The 21,968-nt window shown below is 38.0% G+C and overlaps 2 protein-coding genes across 5 annotated transcripts in view; one reads left to right on the forward strand and one right to left on the reverse strand.

The window, feature by feature from the left end:
* The window catches only part of Magi3 (membrane associated guanylate kinase, WW and PDZ domain containing 3), a 259,223-nt gene that overhangs the window by 127,070 nt on the left and 110,185 nt on the right, over positions 1-21,968 (forward strand). Inside the window, exon 1 of one of the 4 annotated variants that reach the window (XM_021265698.2) lies at positions 9,513-9,656. The exons of the other annotated variants lie outside the window; for them this stretch is intronic. The gene's annotated coding sequence lies outside the window, so the exon portion shown is untranslated. Of the gene's footprint in view, positions 1-9,512; positions 9,657-21,968 lie in introns of those variants that run through there. 4 annotated transcript variants of the gene reach the window in all.
* Positions 365-21,218, reverse strand: LOC106010095 (cilia- and flagella- associated protein 210-like). The gene is given in 7 exon segments (XM_087212771.1): positions 365-1,091; positions 1,093-1,605; positions 1,711-2,164; positions 9,172-9,247; positions 9,484-9,708; positions 10,016-10,218; positions 21,214-21,218. Coding segments are annotated over 7 exon segments (2,151 nt in total). The 3' UTR covers positions 365-416.

A 21,968-nucleotide genomic window follows, 5' to 3' on the forward strand; every position in this document is an offset into this window, starting at 1 on the left:
CCTAATTTGTGTAGTGTGAAGCCTGGAATGGTGCCCAGCTTTACTAGTACGCAGGGCTACAATTTGAAAGCCAGCTGTACTCAGCCAAGGTGGTCTGCCTCTCCAGTTTTAATAGCTCACCTTCAAGATTATTTTGTGTTCTAATTCTTAAACATTTAAGAAAAAAGGAAGGGCTTTATTAATTTCTAGAAAATGATGTGTTTTGTTTTTTAAAAAACTCAATATTGAAAATGAGTGAAAGTTCTTCAGTGTCTTACCTCTCAGGAATAAGCATATTAGAATATATTTTTGCATACATAATAAGAAATGTGTGTACCAGTTTCTTTTTTTTTTGAGATGAAAAGTGGCTTTATTAACACAGTATATTACATTTGTAGCTCATATTTGCTACTAGTCTTCTCAATCTTTACATTTTTCTACCATGTAAAACCTAGCCTTCCCTTAGACGTCTGTGAATTATATTTTGATCCCTGAGAATAGTAAAAAGGGACCTGGACTCCACTAAAATTGTTTGCTTGATAGCTGGGTCTTAATCCATCTCTGTCCACAAAAGCTGGTCCACGGCCACCTCCAGGTCCTTCCTGTACAGCTTTTACAAGAGGGTAAATATATTTACTTGTTGATTCAGATTCAAGTTCAGTCACTTCTCTGGCATAATCCTGAAATTCTTTCTCCTTTTCAGCTGCAAGAGTTTCAGTATGTCTGCAATATTCTAATTCTGTTTCTTTTGCTTGTTGTGCATTAAATTTATTTTTGGCCATTTGTTGAATATGGGCATCTTGAACTTCTTGGCGTTCTATATCAACTTTGTGTTTTTTCTCCTTTTCCTGCTCCCTGAAAATTTGATCTGCTTTCATGACAGCCAGCAGTTGTTGTTTAGATTTTATTTTCCTTTGTCTTTCTTCTTCCTCTTTATTTTTCATCATAATGGCTCTATGTTCTGCAATTGCTTTTAAATCTGGTTTGTTTTTTTCACACTTTTCTTTTTCTTTTTTCTCCCATTCAGCCTCAGCTTCTGCAATGTCTTTAGCATTAATCAAATCTTCATTATCGAGTTTCTCTTTTATTAGTTCACTCAGGAAATTATTTATTGTTTTCTCTCCATTCTTCCATTAGCCTGTGTGTTTCAGCTTCTTTTTCTCTCATTTGCACCAGATGCTTTTTTGCTTTGATAAATGTTCGAATCTTTTCATCTCCCTCCTCTTGTTGCTGCAGTTCGACAGCTTTGATGATGTTTTTATTAGACATATGTTCAAAAAACAGCTTTCTGCTTTCATCTATCTCTTCTTTTTTCTTTTTTAGTTTTTTTCTCATTTCTATTTCATACAATACATTTTGTCGCTTTATCTCCTCAGCATCTTTTTCTTCATGTTTTTTCTTCCTTTCTTTTTCCTCTTCATGTTCCTTTATTTGTTTTAGATGCTCCTCAGCAAGAGCCATTCTTTCTCTGTGTTGTTTTTCTGCTTTTTCTTGCTCTTCTTTAAAAGCTTTTTCAGTGTTGAGTTTCAGTTGTTCTTCCTATTTGGTATCTGGTTTTACCTTACTCTTACAGAATACAATCTGGGCATCATGTTCTTTCATAACTCTACTGAGAAGAAGTCCTGACTGCAAAAAAATTCCAGTATTTAAGAAAATAACATTACTTATATAGAGATTATAATTAATTATGCATATTGAATATATAAAAAGAGAAGAAAATTCAAATAGTACCTGAAAGTTCTTCACTCTTTCTGTCTGGTAAAACTGATAGTGCTTTGCATATTCAGTGGCCTTTTTTCTTTCTCCTTGTTTGTGGATTTCCTCTTCCAGATCCAGGATTTGTCTTTTGGCTTCAATTTCTTCATTGTGCATTTTTTTGGCTTTAAGTTTCTGTTCTTTCATCCCCGCATATGTATTAGTCCAGTGTTTCACCACTTCTTGGGATCGGAGATGCATTTCTTATTTTGAATTTCTTTCTGCACGAAGAACTGCTGCTTCTCTTGTCAGACCATCCAGGCTTTCCTGAATCCTTTTCCACTCATCGTATGGAATTATGGTGACCTGATGGAGATCCACTTTGCTAGGTAGAAGATGTGGGTAGGAAACTTCACCGTCTTCAGAGTTCTTTATTTCTGTGAGATGGGCTTTGGAGAGGAGTCCAGCCCTGTTCTGCCCCCTCCACAAGCTGCTAAGATACCAGTTTTCATTCAGATTGCTGTTTTTCTAGGCTATCATGGGACTGGAAAAGAAGTATGGGACTATTGCAAGTTAAAAATCCCAAAAATCTTGCTGCTGTTATCAAGATTAAACTTTTTTTAAAAATACATATTTGCAGGATTGTTACAAGCCTTTGGTTAATTTCCAGAGTTCTTAAAAAATTGATTTTGACACTTTTTGCCACGTTGCTTGTTGATTTTTGGAGAAGAGGACTTTCAAGGATCCTTATTCTACTGTTCTGGCTGCTACTCCATAAGGTCTCCACTACACCTTGTACCAGTTTCATAAATGGCATTGTGCACTAATGCTGTTCTTCAGTAGTTTTTTGTTTTTGTTTTTGCTTAACAGTGTGTTTAGATACCATTCTGTATCAATAATAAAAAATGTGATGCATTTCATTTTTTCTCGTTAGTCATCATTACCCATATTGGGATGTTTAATTTCCTTATAAATAATGCTGTGGTAAACATCCAACATATGTATTTACATTTGTGTAAATATTGCCTGTGCAGAACTCTTTTTCAGAGGGCATGCATGTATGTTACGGATGTCGTTATTGTCAAAGTGCCTGTCAGAAAGTTACACCAACTTATACCCCCGTCAGCAGGGCATGAAAATACTTTTTGCTCCACATAGATTTTGTCAGTTACTGTCTGTGAGGTAAAGACTCCCAGTTCACCATTCTAACTTCAAATCTTTTCTGTTCTTAAGCTGTGTCACAATTTCTAAAAGACATGTGAAAAATGAAAAATGTCTTCTAGGTTAGAAAGTACGAATCTAAACTTTAAAGGATATAGTCAGATTTGTACTTCTGATTCCTAATTTGATTATACTTATACTTAAAATAATTCAGAAATATTGCTTTGCTCACTGTTTAATGAAGAAATTTGTTTCAGTTCTTTAATTTATTCCCTTGGTGTTTTGTCAATACTTGAATGACATTCTTTTCCAGATCACCTCCACTTCCCTTCCAATTCACTTGAAATATGTGAATTTGAGCCAGTGCAGAGTTGTTTACCCCAGCCTTCCTGTGTGTATTCCTGATCCTATAACCTAAACACTTACTGAATCACCTTTTTTAAGAGATCACTGAAAGATTGCTGGGCAGTGATATCTAAGACAGGCCACGGGAAAGTAATACTACAGGGGATAATTACTACATCTTCTTGCTTTGCTGCTACTGCTGGCCCCCCTTCGTGCTTTTTCCTTCTCTTACCAGTTGTATCACATCACGTTACCTCTTGAAACAATTATTGGCTAACATGTCTATTCTACATAGTAGTTTGTGCTTTTTCAAAATAAAATAATTTGTAGATCATTCTTTGATATTTTCTAAGGTTCAAATATAACATGGCTTTCTCTTCTAAGGATAGTTTTGGGTGTCAAATTTCATTCTCTCATGTCTTCCCTCCCTACTACCATTGTGAACCTAAATCATCTGTCATCTGGACAAAGGCCCTCAGTTTTGACTGTGTGCCCCATACATATCTTTGGCCCCCTCCTCTGTGTGTTCTCCATAGAGATGCATTTTTTGATGATTTACTATTTTTTTCTCAGCATGCAGTGTAGCCTTCGTTGCACAGGTGATACTGGAAAAGTACCAACTTTCTTTTTTTTTCTTTTTCTGTATTTTTAAAATTAATTTTATTGGTACATTTTAGGTATACAATATAGTTTTGTTTTGTTTTTTTGTACCGGGGATCGAACTCGGGTCCTTGCGCTTGTGCAGCAGGCAGCGAAACCACTGAGCTAAATCCCTGGCCCTAGGTATACAGTATAATGACATTCATCATTGGAAATAGTCACCTTTACATAATCTCTCTTGGTTCTTATTCTTCTCCATTCCCCTGCCCTCCCTCCAACCCCTCCATCTCTCCCTAATTACAAAAACTTTGTTTCCATTTTTTATATTAATTCCATTCCCTTCTTTCCTTTCCCCTACCCCTCCCATTTCCTTCCCCTTTGCCCCTTTTCTTCCTATTTCACATTGTCTATTATACTTTTTAGTCCTTATTTACACTTTCAGTTTCTCACACCAGAGAAACTATTCCGTGTTTACACGTGTGTCCTATCTATTTCCCTTAAGAATATTGCCTCAATGTGCATCCATTTAGCTATAAATGTCTCTAATTTCTCATTTTTTATGGCTGAGTAGTACTCTATTTTATTTTTTAAAACCCCCATTTTCTTTATCCAGTCTCCAGTTGATGGGCAATTGGGCTGCTTCCAAGTTTTGACTGTTACAAATTGTGCTGCTATGAACATGGGTGCACATATATCACTGTGGTATGATTCTTTTAATTCTTTGGGGAAGATCCCCAGAAGGGGAATACCTGGGTCAAATGGGACTTCCAGTCCTAGTTCTTTGAGGTATCTCCATACTGATTTCCACAGTGGTTGCCCCAGTCCACACTCCCACCAGCAGTGAACCAGTGTTTCTCTTTCCCCACAGCCCTGCCAGCATTTGTTATTGGTTGATTTCAAGATAGCAGCCATTCTTTCTGGGGTGAGGTGGAATCTCAGTGTTATTTTCATTTCCATCTCTCAAATTACCACTGATGTTGAATATTTTTTTATATGTATATTTGTTATTTTTACTTCTTTGTCTGAGAAATGTCTGTTCATTTCAAATGCCCATTTTTGGATTGGGTCTTTAAATTTGGAAGGTCTGATTTTTTAAAGTTCTTTATAGATTCTAGATAGTAGACCTTTGTCAGAGGCACAGCAGGGGAAATTTTTCCCCACATTGTGGGTTGTCTCTTCACACTGCTGGTGGTTTCTCTTGCTGTGCAGAAGCTTTTTAATAAGAAGAGATCCCACTTGTTGATTGTTCTTGCTAGTTCACGGGCAACTGAGGTTTTCTTCATAAAATCTGTTCCTACACCAATGTCTTCAAGAGTTCTACCTAACCTCTCTTCCAGCTGGTTTAGTGTTTCTTTTTTAATATATAGATCTTTAATCCATTTCGATTTTAGTTTAGTGCATGGTGAGAGATATAGGTCTAGTTTTAATCTTTAGCAAGTTGAAACCCAGTTTTTCCAGCACCCTTTATTAAAGAGGCTATCTTCCCTCCAATGAGGGTATTTGGTCCCTTTATTGAAAATGAGGTGGCTGAGTGTGTCTGGAGTTATTTCTGCATCTTCTAATCTGTTCCACTGGTCCTCAGGTCTGTTTCTTTGCCAGTACCATGCTGTTTTTTATCACAGTAGCTTTGTGGTATAGTTTCAAGTTGGGAGTTGTGATACCACCTGTCATGTCTCTGTTGCCTAGAATTGCTTTTGCTATTCTAGGTCTCTTTTGGTTCCAAATGAATTTTTGGATTGTTTTCTCAAGGTCTGGAGAAGTATGCTGCTGGAATTTCATTTGGAATTGCTTTGAATCTATATATCAGTTTTGGAAGTATGGCCATTTTCATTATGTTGATTCTTCCTACCCAGCAGCAAGGGATGTCTTTCCATTTTCTGATATCACCTTCAATCTCTCTTTTCAGAGTGCTATAGTTTTCAGAGAAGAGGTCTTTGATTCCTTTTGTTAGGTTGATTCCTAGATATTTCATTTTTTTGGATGTTATTGTGAAAGGAATTGTTTGCCCTATTTCTCTCTCAGTGAGTCTGTTGTTCGTGTAACTCATGTAGAGTTACATTTTAATATGCCAGTGTAATTCTTCTTACTTGCTTAAAGCCTATCAATGTTATTTCTTTACTACCTTCCCAGTGTATCATGCTTCCATTTGGCTCTTACCATTAGCACATGGGCCCTCCAGCTTGCTGTGGACTGCATAGAGCCTGTGTTTATTCAGATGTCTGAGGAGGTAGAACCTAGGGAAGAACCTAGAAGCAAGAGTAGCTACATACAAGGTGCTTTCTTTCCCTGTGAATATTTCTGTCTCCAGCTCCTGCATATAAGAAATTTGGGGAATGAAGGTAGTAGTTTCATTTGGTTTTCTCTTTGCTTTCGGGTTAGCTGATGGTCAATTAATGGTCACCCAGTTGCAGGTTATATACCTTTTGATTTGTAGATCAACATTTGCCATTCTACTCTCAGTTACTCTGATCTGCTGCTTTGTAGTAGGTTTGCCTGCTAACTTCATACTTCCCAGTTAAGAACCTTGGACAGAAGAAAATTCTTCAATGAATTCCTCCCTCAGTTTTGCTCTGCCCTCTCAGAACTCATACAATAAGTTGAGGGTGTCAGTGTGGCCTTCTAAAATTTTTTGCACTCAGAGCCTGAAAATTGTGTTGGGCATATGGACCAGAGAATTGCATGTTATCTCTAGCATTCTCTCAGTGTGGACCAAACTGTTCTGTATTTTTTGGAGCTGATACTTGGGCAGAGTATTGGCAGACGATAACTTTCTCTCTCTCTCTCTCTCTCTCTCTCTCTCCTCTCTCTCTCTTTGGTTGTATCTCCTCATATTATTCTGTGATGGAGAGAGAATTTTTTGTAAAAGTGACTTATGTGTATGTGTTGCCTAAAAGACTCTCCTCTAGGGCCAGGGATTTAGCTCAGTGGCACCACGCCTGCCTTGTAAGGGCCAGGTCATGAGTTCAGTCCCTGGTACCAAAAAAAAAAGACTCTCCTCTGGTTCTTGAACTGATATTTACATAACCATATTTTGTAAGCATACAAAAATTTCTTTTAAATGTGTTGATTAAACAGATTAGAAATGGAAATACTTAAATTATTTTGTTTGTTGAATAAGTGTTGATTCTCCCTAGAGTCAAATTACTTTTGATGTAAAATATAATTTTTAGGTCACTTAACTATCTACTTTAGAAAATTTCTTTAAAGATTAGCATAAATTTCTATATTAAAAAAACTACCCGAGGGCCGGGGATTTAGCTCAGTGGTTTCGCCGCTTGCTGCACAAGCACAAGTACCTGAGTTTGATCCCTGATACCCAAAAAAAAAAAAAAACTACCCGAGGTAAAGAGACCATTAAATTATTCCTATAATAGTGGCTAATTTTTTCAGCCTACTATCTGAACTCACAGGTTGATATTGTTTACATAATGGTTCCTCTTAAAATACAGTATGATTTCCTTAATGGTCATCTTTTCTGGGTAAGCATGGTAATCAAATATATCTATATTTCCTTTCAGCTGTCTCTTTATCAGCTCTTGTAGTGAAATATTGGCTGTTGTAGTGAAATATTGATAAGAGATCTTCCTTAAGTCTTAGACATGAAGCATGTAACTTTGATTTGCAGAGACTACTGAATCCATTTATTCTGTTTTCAAGGAAAATGACAGGGCACAATAGATGGCTTTGTACCTTCCTATCAAAAGGATGAAGTGTTATTACTATGATTCAGCTATTGGTATGCCAACCAGGCGTTGCTTATCTGGCATTATAACAGGTTTGCTAATGATTTCTGAAGTGGGTGTCACAAAGAAAAAATTGTAAATAGCCTCAGGCTGGCACTTTTAAAATAATAGTTTTTTTGTAAAGAAACTAAATCTACATATTCCCATCAAAAAGTTTAGAAAAGGAACCAGTTTTGATAATTTACTCCTTGTTTCCACTCTGTTCTGCTAGAAAGTTTCCGTTGTACTTTAATCTGCCTAAAATATGACTTTTAAAAGAAAATTTGTATTATTTTGTTGTGCCTTATCTAAAATGATTTTCATCTTATTTTAAAATGTAGGTTCTAGTTCTATAGCTTATCAGTTGAGAGCTTCAGTTACAAGAAAAAATACCTGCTGTTTTAATGTAGGTATGGTACTGAAATGATATTTGTTTTGAAGATGAATTACTGAAGGAAAACTTACACTAATAGTGTCAGATTGATGTAGAATTTTTGGAAGTTTTTTGTCATAATATTCTGTTGGGTTAGGCCTTTTTTCTTCTAATGACCTTTGAAGGCCAGTTTTTGAAAATATGATTTCTAATTTGTAAAAAATTTTTCTCATAATAATTGCAGTTTTTCACTTTTGAAATTATGGAAACTATGAAAGAAAGGTTTTAAAGGAAGTTTTTAAAAATCCAGCAACTATACCTTGGAGTAATACTATAAGCATTGTTGTATTTAAGTATGAGTTTGAGCTGGGAATGGTGGCACATGCCTGTGATCCCAGCACTCAGGAAACTGAAGCAGGAGGATAGCCATGAGTTGAGGCCAGCCTGGGCTACATAGTGAGACCCTGTCTCAACCCCCCACCCAAAGAAAATCAGAACAAAAATAAAGTATGAGTTTGTTTTATGTATGCCCTTACATTTTAAAAATTTGTGTATCCTCAAATGTACTTCAATTTGAATTCACACTGATTACACTGTTTTATAACCTTTTTTCCATTTATATCATGAACATTTGACCACAATGTATACATATCAGGATGTTGCTTTTTATGCTGCTTAATGGAAGGTTTCTGTGTCTTAGATTACAGTAGTATCCGAGATGAATTCAGTTAAAAACTTTGTCAGTGTGGCAGTCACGTTGTTTAAGATACCATTTTGTGTGTTTCAAGTGAGTATTTAGCACTATGCTAGATATTTTGGAGGGTTCCGAGATGAAGAAAGCATGGCTCCTGGCTACACACACACACACACACACACACACACACACACACACACACACACACACACACACACACACACACACACACACACACACACACACACACACACACACACACACACACACACGCTCTGGGTCCAGTGAGAGAGGCAGATGTGGAGCTCCCTGTCCACAGCTGGCACCAGCATGGAGGAATAGTGAGCACGGGACCGGCCTCATGTAGACCCTGGGTGGGTGAGTGGTTGGCGTGCAGGTCTCGGTCTGATAGTGTTTATGTGTACACAGCACTGTGAGGCACCAGAAGAGTAGACAGAACTGAGACCACTGTGGGAAGCAGTTGGGCATGGAGGGCACAAAGGCAGGGAGTTACAGGCCTGGTGTAATCGCCTCCAGAATGAGAATACATGTGCATAAGTTTAACAGTGTTTTCCTCTGGGACACCAACTCTGTCTCTCTACCTGTCATCTGGCCGCTTGTCTGAGAGTTTTCCAGAGAAATTATTATTTGTAAGTGTGTCATGTACAGAAATACTTGCTTTATTTAAGCAAATAAAGACCACAGAAATGCAGCATAATGATGGGATTTGTTTATACATAATTGTTGAGGACCCCAGGAGAATTAAGGCCTAATTGGCCTCCTCTGTGAGCACAAAGGAGAAAGGCTGAGCTCAAGGGTGACTGCACATTAGGGAAAAGTAAGACAGCTGAGGTTAAGCTGTTTACCAGAGAATGTGCTAATGGACATTGTAAACGAGATGAATCCTGTGTTACCTTGATTGCTTGTGCCCATGTTTGGGTGAATAAAAGCGAAGTGAGCATTTGGCGGCTCCAGCCTCCTCTGTCTCCTAGGGGTAGGAGCCCCCTGGCCACTCGCACCTTGAGCTGACTCTGTCTCTTTGTTATTCCTCCTCATTTGCCCCGGATCCCGGAGCAAGGTGAACCAGGTGAGCTGGCTACAGGTGGCGTCCCAACATGGAGCCGGGGACCCGGGGTCACCTAATTTCAGAAAATTAAGAAATTTCAGTGTTGCGTTAATATGGAATTATACACAGTAATGGGGTTTTAAGAATGGTTATTTTCATGTAGACTAAACTGAAAAGTTCTTTCTCTAGCAATGCTCCCAGTTCTTCTGATTGTAAGTACATTAAAGAATTATAAGCAAAGTAGATAGGGGGACAGGGAGAAGATGAAGGAAAGGCAGGAAAGGGGAAAAAACTTTTTGGAGGATATATAATGTGTGCAGAAGTAGACTTCATCTTAAAATTGAGCAATGTGGGAGCAAGGGCAGTGAATGAAATCTAACCAGTGCCTTTCTGGTGGCTGCTTCCAGGAGCCTGCAGAGAGCAGACGCTCCCACTTCCATGCACTGTTGCCGTAGTCAGTGATATAGACAGAGAATGTGGCTCCTGTCCACAGGGGACTTCTGGCTGGTGAGCAGTGGCTGCAGTATGATGCAGAAGATGGCAGTGTTGTCTGGTTGCTTCATATGTTTCTTCAAACTTAAGTCTGGAGAGTAATGAAAACTGACTGGTTTTAAAATTGAAATGGCTCAAGAGATTCCAGAGTATTTAATGCTTTTCACATTTGGGGCTGGACAAGAATTTAATTATATGAAATATATATTATATTAAATATATATATTATTTTAAAATTCATTAAGTTCTTGCTTGCCTGTAATGAGAGTGACATACTTAGATTGTATATAGATCTTCTAAAGATATAAGCTTAGACATACTCTTATAGATAGAATATAGAATAGAAATCATAAATGGCATTTGAACATAAATGTAGAGAGGTAGCTAGAAAGCTCCATAGTTGTTAGCTTAGAGCAATTATGAAGGGCTTTGCTATCAGACCGGAGGTCCTTGATGTTCTTTTTGAATTACGGTATTGTTACAAGGTTCTGCTCAATGCTAGTCCCTGGAACCCTTTGTTTCAGCCTGTATGAACTCTTCCCACTTTGTAAGAGCCAGCTATACTAGATATTTTTCACTTCCTTGCTCCACTCTTCTTTCTCACCTCAAATAAGTACCTGGGCATTTCTTGTCCCCTCTACCACAGTTTTCTTACCCCCTTTATATCTATCTAGTGCCTATTTCTCTTTCAGGTTTCAGCTTCAAACTTAGGATCAAGGTTATAGATTTCCACAGTGCTTTCTACTTTTTTTTTTTATAACATCCCTATGTTTGAAATGTCTTCATCAATATTCATCTTCCCTTTGAGAATGTGGGAGGGAGGGTTGTTGGGGATTAAACCCAGGAGTACTCTACCACTGAGCTACATCCCCAGCCTTTTCATTTTTTATTTTGAATCAGGATTTTGCTAAGTTGCCCAGGCTGGCCTTGAACTTGTGATCCCTCTGCCTCAGCCTCCCAAATAGGGTTACCAGGCTGGCCTTGAACTTGTGATCCCTCTGACTCAGCCTCCCAAATAGGGTTACAGATGTGCCCCACCATGTCAGGCCTTCTGAGTGTTTAAGTTCTGTTTAGGTTTATTCTCACTGTTTTACTCTCAAATGCCTGCTACTCAGGAGTAGATATAACTGTTTCACTGAAAAGCAGGCTCTTATAAAAGAGCAGGCTCTACTTGAAAACCTTATGCACAAGGAGAAATTCATCAAAAGACACACACATATACCTATATCCAGAGAAAGACATTCAGTCACAGAGCTTAGTGTTTACAGTGCTGATTCTGAAGTCAGATTGATGGGTTCACATGCCAGATCTGCCACTTACTAGCAGTGTAACCTTGGCCAAGATGTAAACCTCACTATTCTTAAGCTTATCTATGAAATGAGGATAATAATAACACCTGCCTCAAAGCTTGTCATTAGTAGTGACTTAAAACATACAGCATATTATGAGTATACAATAATAATAATTCTAAAATAATGCTCTTTGTATCAGTGTTCTCTTTCCTGTTCTTTCTCATGTTGGCTTTTTCTCCGGCTGTAGACTTGTTATCTATCCCGAGTGGAGCCAGAAGACAATAGTTTTGAATGGTTAGCTTAGCCTTATTTTATATTTCAGGCCAGAAATTTTGTTGAATACATTTTAGAATGTTAATAAACTATAATTTAAAAGTACTTTTAATTTTTTTGGGGGGGGGGCGGTACTGGGGATCGAACTCGGGTCCCTGCACTTGCACAGCAGGCGGCGAAACCACCGAGCTAAATCCCCGGCCCTTAAAAGTACTTTTAAGATGAGGGGCCAGGGTTTTAGCTCAGTGGTTCCAGTGCCTGCCTCAGAAGTGCAAGGTCCTGTGTTCGATCCCCGGTACCCACCCCCCCAAAAAAAGAAACCAAAAAAAGTACTTTTAAGACGTGTAAGAGCTTGCTACTTTAATGAAGAATTGATTGTAACACCTTGACAATCAAAATCAGTTTCATTGTTGCCACGCCCACTCCCCGTACTAGGGATCAAACTTGGGACCTTGTGTTTGCCAGGCAGGTGTGGTGCCATTGAGTTAAATCCCTGGTCCCTTAGTTTCATTGTTTAAGACATAGTTGTATATAAACTATTGAAGCTATATCTGCTTTATTAGATATAGCTAAATACTTACTGACTTCTTAAATTTTATGTATTCAAGGATAGAAAGGCTCAAATGAACAGTTGGAGATACAAAATTAAGCTGATTCACTCATTCTTTGTGCTAGATACTAGGACTAAATCAGTAAAAACAAACTGGGCTTTGGCCTTCAGGTAGCTGACAGACATTTAGGTATAGTGACGCATGAGGTATTTTTGGTTTTTGTTTTTTTTTTTGGTACCGGGGATAGAACCATGAGGTATTTTTAATAACTTCTATGCTGTAGATTTTACTATGAAATGCCTAGATATTGCATATCTAGAACAGCTTTGTAAGCGTGACTTGGGTTTCAAATGTAATGGTTAATCTTGATTGGCAACTTGATTGGAGTAAGAGATGCTTAGAAAGGTGGTTGGCTGGTGAGGGTGCTAAGCCATTGGTGAGTTCCTAGGTGAATGGTTTATTAGCAGACGGGCCTAGTTGGAGGAAGTGGGTCAGTAGGACGTGCCTTTGAAGGATGTATCCTGTCCTCTCACCTTCTCAGCTTTTGCTCTCTGCTTCCTGGCTGTATGAGGTGAGCGCCTTTCCTCTATTATACTCTTCTGCCATGGTATTTCTGCTGTAGAGCCAGCATGGATTGAAACCTCTGAAACTATGCGCCAAAACAAACCTTTCTTCCTTTAAATTATATATGTCAGGTATTTTGTCCTGGTAATGGAAAGGTGACTAATATACACAAACAAATAGAATACAGTTTGCTTTCTTTCTTTTAGGAACCCTCCACCCTGAGCCAAGGAGTCAATCAGGCATTCAGCTTCTGTATGTCTTTCTCACCACTTTCACGAACCTTCCCGTACTGCTGTAGAGTTCAGAAGGTAGAGGAAGCAATAAGATACATTGCTCTTGTGAGTCTAGGTCTAATGGGAAACAACTACTATATTTAGTAATATAAATTGTGTTGAGTTAGCTTTGTTGAGCAGTGCTTTAGAGGAGGTCACCAGGTTGTCTTTTGGATATCACAGTAAGGAGAACTGGGACATGACTGTGTACATCCTTTGTCTTTTGGAAAACAGTTTTAAAAGTTTATGGAATTTAAAAGTTTATATCATATGTTGGGCATAGTTCCAGCACTTGGGAGGCTGAGGATGAAGGATCAGGAATTCTAGGCCAGCCGGGGCTAACTTGCAAGTTTAGGGCCAGCCTGATCACCAAAAAAAAGTTTATTGCATAAGTAGGTATGCTTCCAAGACTAGAGAGTTCTAAAAGAAAAACTATGCGTAGAAATTCTTGTGTAGGTACAGAATGCTATGAAGAGCCCAGGTTTCTTAAAGGATCTATGTGAATGATAGATGAAAGGACCACATAAGCATCATAGTTTACATAGTGCTAAGTAGACTTTTTTTGTTGTTGTTAAATTCTTTTATTGATACATTGTAGGTATACAACACAATTACATTTCTCATTGGGAACTTGTACCTTTACATGATGCATCTTGGTTCTTATTTTTTCCCCATTCCTAGCCCTCCCTTCACCCCCTCCACCCTTCCCTATTTACAAAGACTTTATTTCCATTTTTTCCATTTCTCATCATTTTTCCTTTCCCTTCTTTCCTTTCCCCTGCCCCTCCCACTACCCCTACCCCTTTGGACCTTTTCTTCCTATTTTACATTATTGATTATTCATTCTAATAATTGGTACATTTTAGGTATACAATATAATGACATTCATCATTGGAAATTTGCACCTTTACATAGTCTCTCTTGGTTCTTATTTTTCACCCTTGCCCAGCCCTCCCTTCAACCCCTCCAGTCCTCCCTTTTTACAAAGATTTTGTTCCTATTTTTCCATTTTCTCATATTAATCCCATTCCCTTCTATCCTTTCCCCTAGCCCTCCCACTTCCTTCCCCTTTGCCCCTTTTCTTCCTATTTCACATTATCTATTATACATTTAGTCCTTATTTACACTTTCAGTTTCTTACACCAGAGAAACTGTTTGGTATTTATACTTGTGTGTCCTATTTATTTCACTTAAGAGTATTACCTCAATGTGCATCCACTTAGCTATAAATGTCTCTAATTTCTCATTTTTTATGGCTGAGTAGTACTCCATTTTATTAAACTACATTTTCTTTATCCAGTCTCCAGTTAATGGGCATTTGGGCTGTTTCCAAGTTTTAGCTATCACAAACTGCTGCTGTGAACATGGGTGCACATATATCACTGTGGTATGATTCTTTTAATTCTTTGGGGAAGATCCCCAGCAGTGGAATAGCAGGGTCAAATGGGACTTCCAGTCCTAGTTCTTTGAGGTATCTCCATACTGATTTCCACAGTGGTTGCACCAGTCTACACTCCCACCAGCAGTGGAGCAGTGTTCCTCTTTCCCCACAGCCCCGCCAGCATTTGTTATTGGTTGATTTCATGATAGCAGCCATTCTTTCTGGAGTGAGGTGGAATCTCAGAGTTGTTTTCATTTGCATCTCTCGAATGACCAGTGATGTTGAACATTTTTTCATGTATTTATTTGCTATTTCTATTTCTTTGTCTGAGAAATATATGTTCATTTCCAATGCCCATTTTTGGATTGTGTCTTTAAATTTGGGAGGTCTGCTCTTTTTAAGTTCTTTGTAGATTTTAGATAGTAGACCTTTGTCTGAGGAAGAGCAGGTGAAGATTTTTTCCCACATTGTGGGTTGTCTCTTCACACTGCTGGTGGTTTCTCTTGCTGTGCAGAAGCTTTTTAATAAGAAGAGATCCCACTTGTTGATTGTTTGTGCTAGTTCACGGGCAACTGAGGTTTTGTTCATAAAATCTTTTCCTATACTGATGTCTTCAAGGGTTCTACCTAACCTCTGTTCCAACTGGTTCAGCATTTCTATTTTAATATTTAGATCTTTAATCCATTTTTATTTTAGTTTAGTGCATGGTGAGAGATTTAGGTCTAGTTTTAATCTTTAGCAAGTTGAAACCCAATTTTTCCAGCACCATTTATTAAAGAGGCTATCTTTCCTCCAGTGAGGGTGTTTGGCTCCTTTATCGAAGATGAGATGGCTGAGTGTGTCTGGTGTTGTTTCTGCATCTTCTAATCTGTTCCACTGGTCCTCAGGTCTGTTTCTTTGCCAGTACCATGCTGTTTTTATCACAGTACCTTTGTGGTATAGTTTCAAGTTAGGAGTTGTGATACCACCTGTCATGTCTCTGTTACCTAGAATTGCTTTTGCTATTCTAGGTCTCTTGTTGTTCTAAATGAATTTTTGGATTGTTTTCTCAAGGTCCATGAGGTTTGCTGCTGGGATCTGAATTGGAATTGCATTAAATCTATATATCAGTTTTGGAAGTATGGCCATTTTCACTATATTAATCCTTCCTACCCAGAAGCAGGGAATGTCTGTCCATTTTCTGATATCATCTTCAATCTCTCTTTTCAGAGTGCCATAGTTTTCAGAGAAGAGGTCGTTGATTTCTTTTGTTAGGTTGATTCCTAGGTTTTTCAATTTTTTGGATGCTATTGTGAAAAGAATTATTTGCCCTATTTCTCAGTGAGTCTGTCATTGGTGTAGAGGAAAGCTATTCATTTTTGTGTGTTGACCTTGTAACCAGCTACTTGACTGAATTTGGTTATTAAGTCTAGAAGACTTTTGGTGGAGTTCTTGGGGTCTTCTATATAGAGTATCATGTCATCTGCAAATAATGACAATTTGACTTCTTCCTTTCCTATCTTTATTCCTTTTATTTCTTTCTCTTGTCTAATTGCCATGGCTAATGTTTCCAGAAGTATATTGAACAAGAGTGGTGATAGTGGACATCCTTGTCTTGTCCTGATTTTAGTGTGAAGGATTTCAGGTTTTGGCCATTTAGCATGATATTGGTTGTTGGTTTTTCATAGATGGCTTCTATCAGTTTGAGGTAGAGACCATCTATTCCAATTTTTGTAGGCTTTTTATCATAAATGCATGTTGGATTTTGTCAAATGCTTTTTCTGCATCTATGGAGATAATCATATGGTTTTTGTTCTTGGCTCTATTGATATAGTGTATTACATTGATTGATGTGCATATGTTGAACCATCCCTGCATCCCTGGGATGAATCCCACTTGGTCGGGGTGTATGATCTTCTTGACGATCTTCTGCATTCTATTTGCCAGTATCTTATTAAGGATTTTTGCATCTATGCTCATTAGTGAGATTGGCCTATAGTTCTTTTTTTCAGTTGGGTCCTTCTCTGCTTTGGGGATCAAGGTGATGCTTGCTTCCAGGAATGAATTTGGGAGTATTGCTTCCCTTTCAATTTCATTGAAGAGTTTAAACAGTAGTGGCAGCAGTTCCTCTCTAAATGTCTTGTAGAATTCAGCAGTGAAGCCATCAGGGCCCGGGCTTTTCTTAGTTGGTAAATTTTTAATTATATTTTCAATTTCATTGATTGATACTGGGTTGTTTAGAATTTTTAGGTCTTCTTCGTTCAACTTTGGTAATTCATATGTATCTAGGAATCTGTCCATTTCTTCTGCATTTTCCATCTTATTGGCATATAGGTTCTAGAAGTAGGTATTGATAATCCCCTGGATTTCTTCTGGGTCTGTTGTAATTTCACCCTTTTCATTCCTAATTGCATGGATTTGGGCCTTTTTTTTCCTTTTTCTGACAAGGTTGGCTAAAGGTTTGTCAATTTTGTTGATTCTTTCAAAGAACCAACTCTTGGCTTCATTGATTTCTTTTTGTATTGTTCTCTTAGTCTCCATTGCATTGATTTCTCCTCTGATCTTTATAATTTCCTCCCTAGTATGAGCTTTGGGGTTGTCCTGCTCTTCTTTTCCTAGAAGCTTGAGGTTCAGCATCAGGTTGTTTAATTGGGCTTGTTCTGTTTTCCTAATATGCATATTCACTGCTATGAATTTCCCTTGTAAGACTGCTTTCATTGTGTCCCATAGATTCTGATATGTTGTATTGTCATTGTCATTTAATTGAAGGAACTGTCTGATTTCTTCTTTAATTTCCTCTGTGACCCATTGGTTATTCAGAAGTGTGTTGTTCAGTTTCCACGTGTTTATGAAATTTTTTGTTTCTTTTGCTATGGATCTCCAATTTCATTGCACTATGGTCTGATAATATACAGGGGATAACTTCAATTCCTTTGCACTTACTTAAACATGTTCTATGTGTGAGTATGTGGTCTATTTTGGAGAATGACCCATGTGCACCTGAGAAGAATGTGTATTCTGATATTGTGGGGTGGAAGACTCTGTAAACATCTGTTAAGTTCATTTGTTCAAGAGTATGATTGAGTTCTATTTCATTACTTATTTTTTGTCTAGTTGATCTATCTGTTACAGTGGGGTATTGAGGTCCCCCACTACAATTGTATTAGTGCATATATGACTTTTCATGTCCGTTAGTATTTGTTTTATATAGTTGGGCACAGTAGTGTTTGGTGCATAGATATTTATGATTGTCATCTCTTCCTCTTGGATTGTTCCCTTTACAAGGATGTAGTGTCCTTCTTTGTCTCTCTTTTTTAATTATTTTTTTATTTTTTGTTTGTTTATTTTTTTTTTCTTCTTTGTCTCTCTTAATCAGTGTTGGTTTGAAATCTGCTTGATCTGCAAAGAGGATAGCTACTCCTGCTTTTTTGGGGGGTTCCCACCACATGGAATATTGTTTTCCACCCTTTAACTTTCAGTCTATGAGTTTCCTTTTGAATTAAGTATGTTTCTTGTATGCAGCATATTTTTGGATTTTGCTTCTTGACCCATTCTGCCAGTCTGTTTCTTTTGATTGGTGAAGTGAGACCATTAACGTTGATGGTTATAACTGAAACGTATTGACTTGTCATTGCCATGACTTTTTCTTTTTGTTGGGTTCTCCCCCTTTACATTTAATTTCTTGTCATGCCAGGTGGGTTCATTCTGCTTTGCTTCCTAGGGTTGTCTGTTCCTCAATGTCTGTTCCTAGGACATTGTGTAAAATTCTTTGGAGTGCTGGTTTGGTATTCACGAAGTTCCTGAGGTTCTCTTTGTCATGAAAGTATCTTATTTCTCCATCCATTTTGAAAGATAGTTTTGCAGGGTACATCAATCTGGGTTGGAGGCTGTTTTCTTTTAGGGCTTGGAATATGTCACTCCAAGCTCTTCTTGCCTTGATGGTTTGTGTTGAGAAGTCTGCTGTGATTCTGATGGGTTTTCCTTTGTATGTGATTTGTTTCTTTTCTCTCACTGCTTGTAGAATTTTATTCTTCTGTTGGATTTCTGGAATCCTAACAATTATATGCCTATGTGTAGATTTTTTTTGATCAAGGCTATTTGTAGTCCTATATGTTTCATGTATCTGTATGTCAAGTTCTTTTCCCCTGCTTGGGAAGTTTTCTGCTATTACTTCTGTGAAGAGTTTTTTTTATGTCATCTGCATTCTCTCCTGTTTCTTCATTGACTCCAGTCAGTCTTATGTTATTCTTCTTTGCATCGTCTAGCAGCTGCTGGATTGATTTCTCATGTTCCCTTATAATTTTGAAGCAATTTTTCTTTTCCTGGTCATTAATTGCAATCTTCTATATCTGAAATTCTGTCCTCACATTGGCTCATTCTGCTGTGTAGACTTTCAATAGAGTTTTTCATGTCCTGGAAATCTATTTGCATCTGTTTTATGGATTCCATTTGTTTCCTATGTTGGGATTCCATCATGTTCCTCAGCTCCTCTCTAGATTTATTAATCATGTCTTGCACTAGGGGCACAATTTCTCCTGTTATCTGAGAAATTATTTCTGATTTCATTTTTTCCAGATCCCCTTTTGTTGCCAGTTCAGTGGGTCCAGGTGGTTGAGTATCAGAGTGTTCCATCTCATTTCCCTTTGGGGTTGCTGTAGGTGATCTGGAAGTCTGGTTTTGAGACTTATTCATGTGTTTTCTCATTTTGACTGGGGGGGGAGGGGGAGTGCTGTTGGTGCCCACCCGGCTCACCTCCTCTGAGCTGGGAGAGGTGGGAAAGGGGCCGGGAGTGGCGGTAGGGATGGTGGCCGGGAAACCCCTTCCTCTGGACCAGGAACAGTGGGATGGCGGCTCAGAAGCCCCTACCTCTGGGTCGGGAGCGGCAGGACGGATGGCCTAAACTTGAAGAAATAAACACCTAAGAATGTTATTTTTAAAGGCCAAAGCTCAAAAGGAGCTAAGATGCTTCTGAAAGCACAAAGAGCATTTAAATTTGTGTTTGGACCAAGAGCAACAAGAAGGAAGTGGTTCACTGTCTGAAGATAATCTTATCAGTTGCTGTTTATAGACAGAAATCAGATCTATACCATTCCTATATTGCTTCCAGTATAATTTTGAAATACCACAATTACTTTACCAACAGTAAAAAGTAAGATAAGCAACCTGAATCAGGAGAAATTAAACCAAAACAAGATAAGGTAGCAAGAGTATCAGTTTAAATGAATTAAAATTTTCAAGACTCAAATGAATTGCCCACCAGGAGCTGAAGAGACTCATACAGGTTTCAGGATTACCATCAGCACTTTTTGCAAAATCATGGAGCATACAGGAAGTGCCAGAAGGTTGGAGAGAAACAAATCCCCCAGTTTCTAGAAAGGAATAAAGTAGATTATGAAGCTCAAGCCCTATTTCCTAACATAAACTAATCTGGAGCAGAATTTGAAGAGATTATTTTTTATCATATTTATCTAAACTGTACCAATAAACTTCATTAATGATTAGAAAAAGAGGAAATCAAAAAACAATGAAAACCCCTTGAAAAAAAAAAAAGAATGAGTAGCAATAGTAGCACTATTGCATGAATAGCAGTAGTGATATTGATTGAAACAAAATCTTGGAGAGAAATGCAGCTTAAGAAAGGAAAGGCAATGCTAGTTTGTCTTTATTGTTGCCATCAAAGACTTCTTTTTTTTATTTTATTGGTACATTTTAGGTATACAATATAATGATATTCATCATTGGAAATTTGCACCTTTACATCATCTCTCTTGGTTCTTATTTTTACCCCATTCCCCTGCCCTCCCTTCAACCCCTCCATCCCTCCCTATTTACAGAGACTTTGTTTCCATTTTTTCATTTTCTCACATTAATTCCATTCCCTTCTTTCCTTTCCCCTACCCCTCCCACTTCCCCTTCCCCTTTGCCCCATTTCTTCCTATTTCACACTATCTATTATACCTTTTAGTACTCATTTACACTTTCAGTTTCTCACACTAGAGAAACTATTCAGTATTTACACATGTGTGTCCTTAAGAGTATCGCCTCAATATGCATCCATTTAGCTATAAATATCTCTTAATTTCTCATTTTTTATGGCTGAGTAGTACTCCATTTTATTATTTTTTTAAAAAAACATTTTCTTTATCCACACTCCACTTGATGGCCAATTGGGCTGTTTCCAAGTTTTAGCTATTACAAACTATGCTGCTATGAACATCAGTGCTCATATATCACTGTGGTATGATTCTTTTAATTCTTTGGGAAGGTACCCAGCAGAGGGAATAATAGCTGGGTCAAATGGGACTTCCAGTCCTAGTTCTTTGAGGTATCTCCATACTGATTTCCACAGTGGTTGCACCAGTCTGCACTCCCAGCAGCAGTGGAGCAGGGTTCCTCTTTCCCCACAGCCCCGCCAGCATTTGTTATTGGTTGATTTCATGGTAGCAGCCATTCTTTCTGGAGTGAGGTGGAGTCTCAGCATTGTTTTCATTGCATCTCTTGAATGACCAATGATGTTGAACATTTTTTCATGTTTATTTGCCATTTCTACTTTGAAGAGATTATTTTTTTAAAAGTAAATATTTAGAGAGGAAAGAATGATCACTGTGTTTTCTAACATTGTGACAAAGTACCTGGGAGAGTCAGTTTAAGGAGGAAACGTTTATTGTAACCCCCAGTTTCAGAGATTTCAGGCCATGTGGTCAACTGCTTTGTTACTGTGGGACTGAGGTGAGGACATCGTGGCAGAAGACCATAGTGAGCAAAGCTGTTTACCTCATGACGGGGGAAGTAGAGGTAAAAGGGAAGAGCCAGAGAGGAAAGGACTTGGGACAGATACAGTCCTTGGATCATGCCCCATCACCTGCTCCTTTCAGCTAGGCTCTACCTCCAGTTTCCATCACTGTTCAATAAGGCCATCAAATTAAAATCTCACCACTGGATGAATCCACGACTGACGTTAGAGCCCTTGTGACCCAATCATTTCTTGAGGGCTCATCAGCTGGCAACCAAGCTGTCAACACAATGAGCCTTCTGGGGGACATTTTAAATAATAACTGTAACAGTCACCATGATTCATTGTGAATTCATAAGAACAAGACATACCAAACTGTGCTCTATTTTTTTTCTTTCCAGTTTTGTAATTACTGGATTAGAGAATAGTAAAGACATGTTGTATCTTGACTTTAGCAAGTAGTTGACAAAGTCTCCTTATAAAATAAATGATGAAAAAAATAAATGATGAAATGTGGGTAATTAGACAATTTACAGGTGTTCACTTGGCCACACCCATGCCAGCGTGCCATAGGGTTTATCCAAATAATAGCTAGTTGTTACACTGATTCGTCAAAGAGAATTGGTGGTAAATATTAATTTGCATATGTTCAGAAAGTAGAGATTTGTAGTTCTGAGTTCTTTTGACTAAGGATTTATATATTGAAACTTGTACCTGATATATTTATATGTTATAGACATTTCTAGTCAAGCTGTGTATTTGTTACTAGCAACTACATTGACCTCAAGTGGATGTT

Source organism: Heterocephalus glaber, unplaced genomic scaffold, assembly GCF_053883595.1.
Source record: "Heterocephalus glaber isolate CG9 unplaced genomic scaffold, H.glaber_assembly_v1.0 deba00001442, whole genome shotgun sequence".
Taxonomy (NCBI): Eukaryota; Metazoa; Chordata; class Mammalia; order Rodentia; family Bathyergidae; genus Heterocephalus; species Heterocephalus glaber.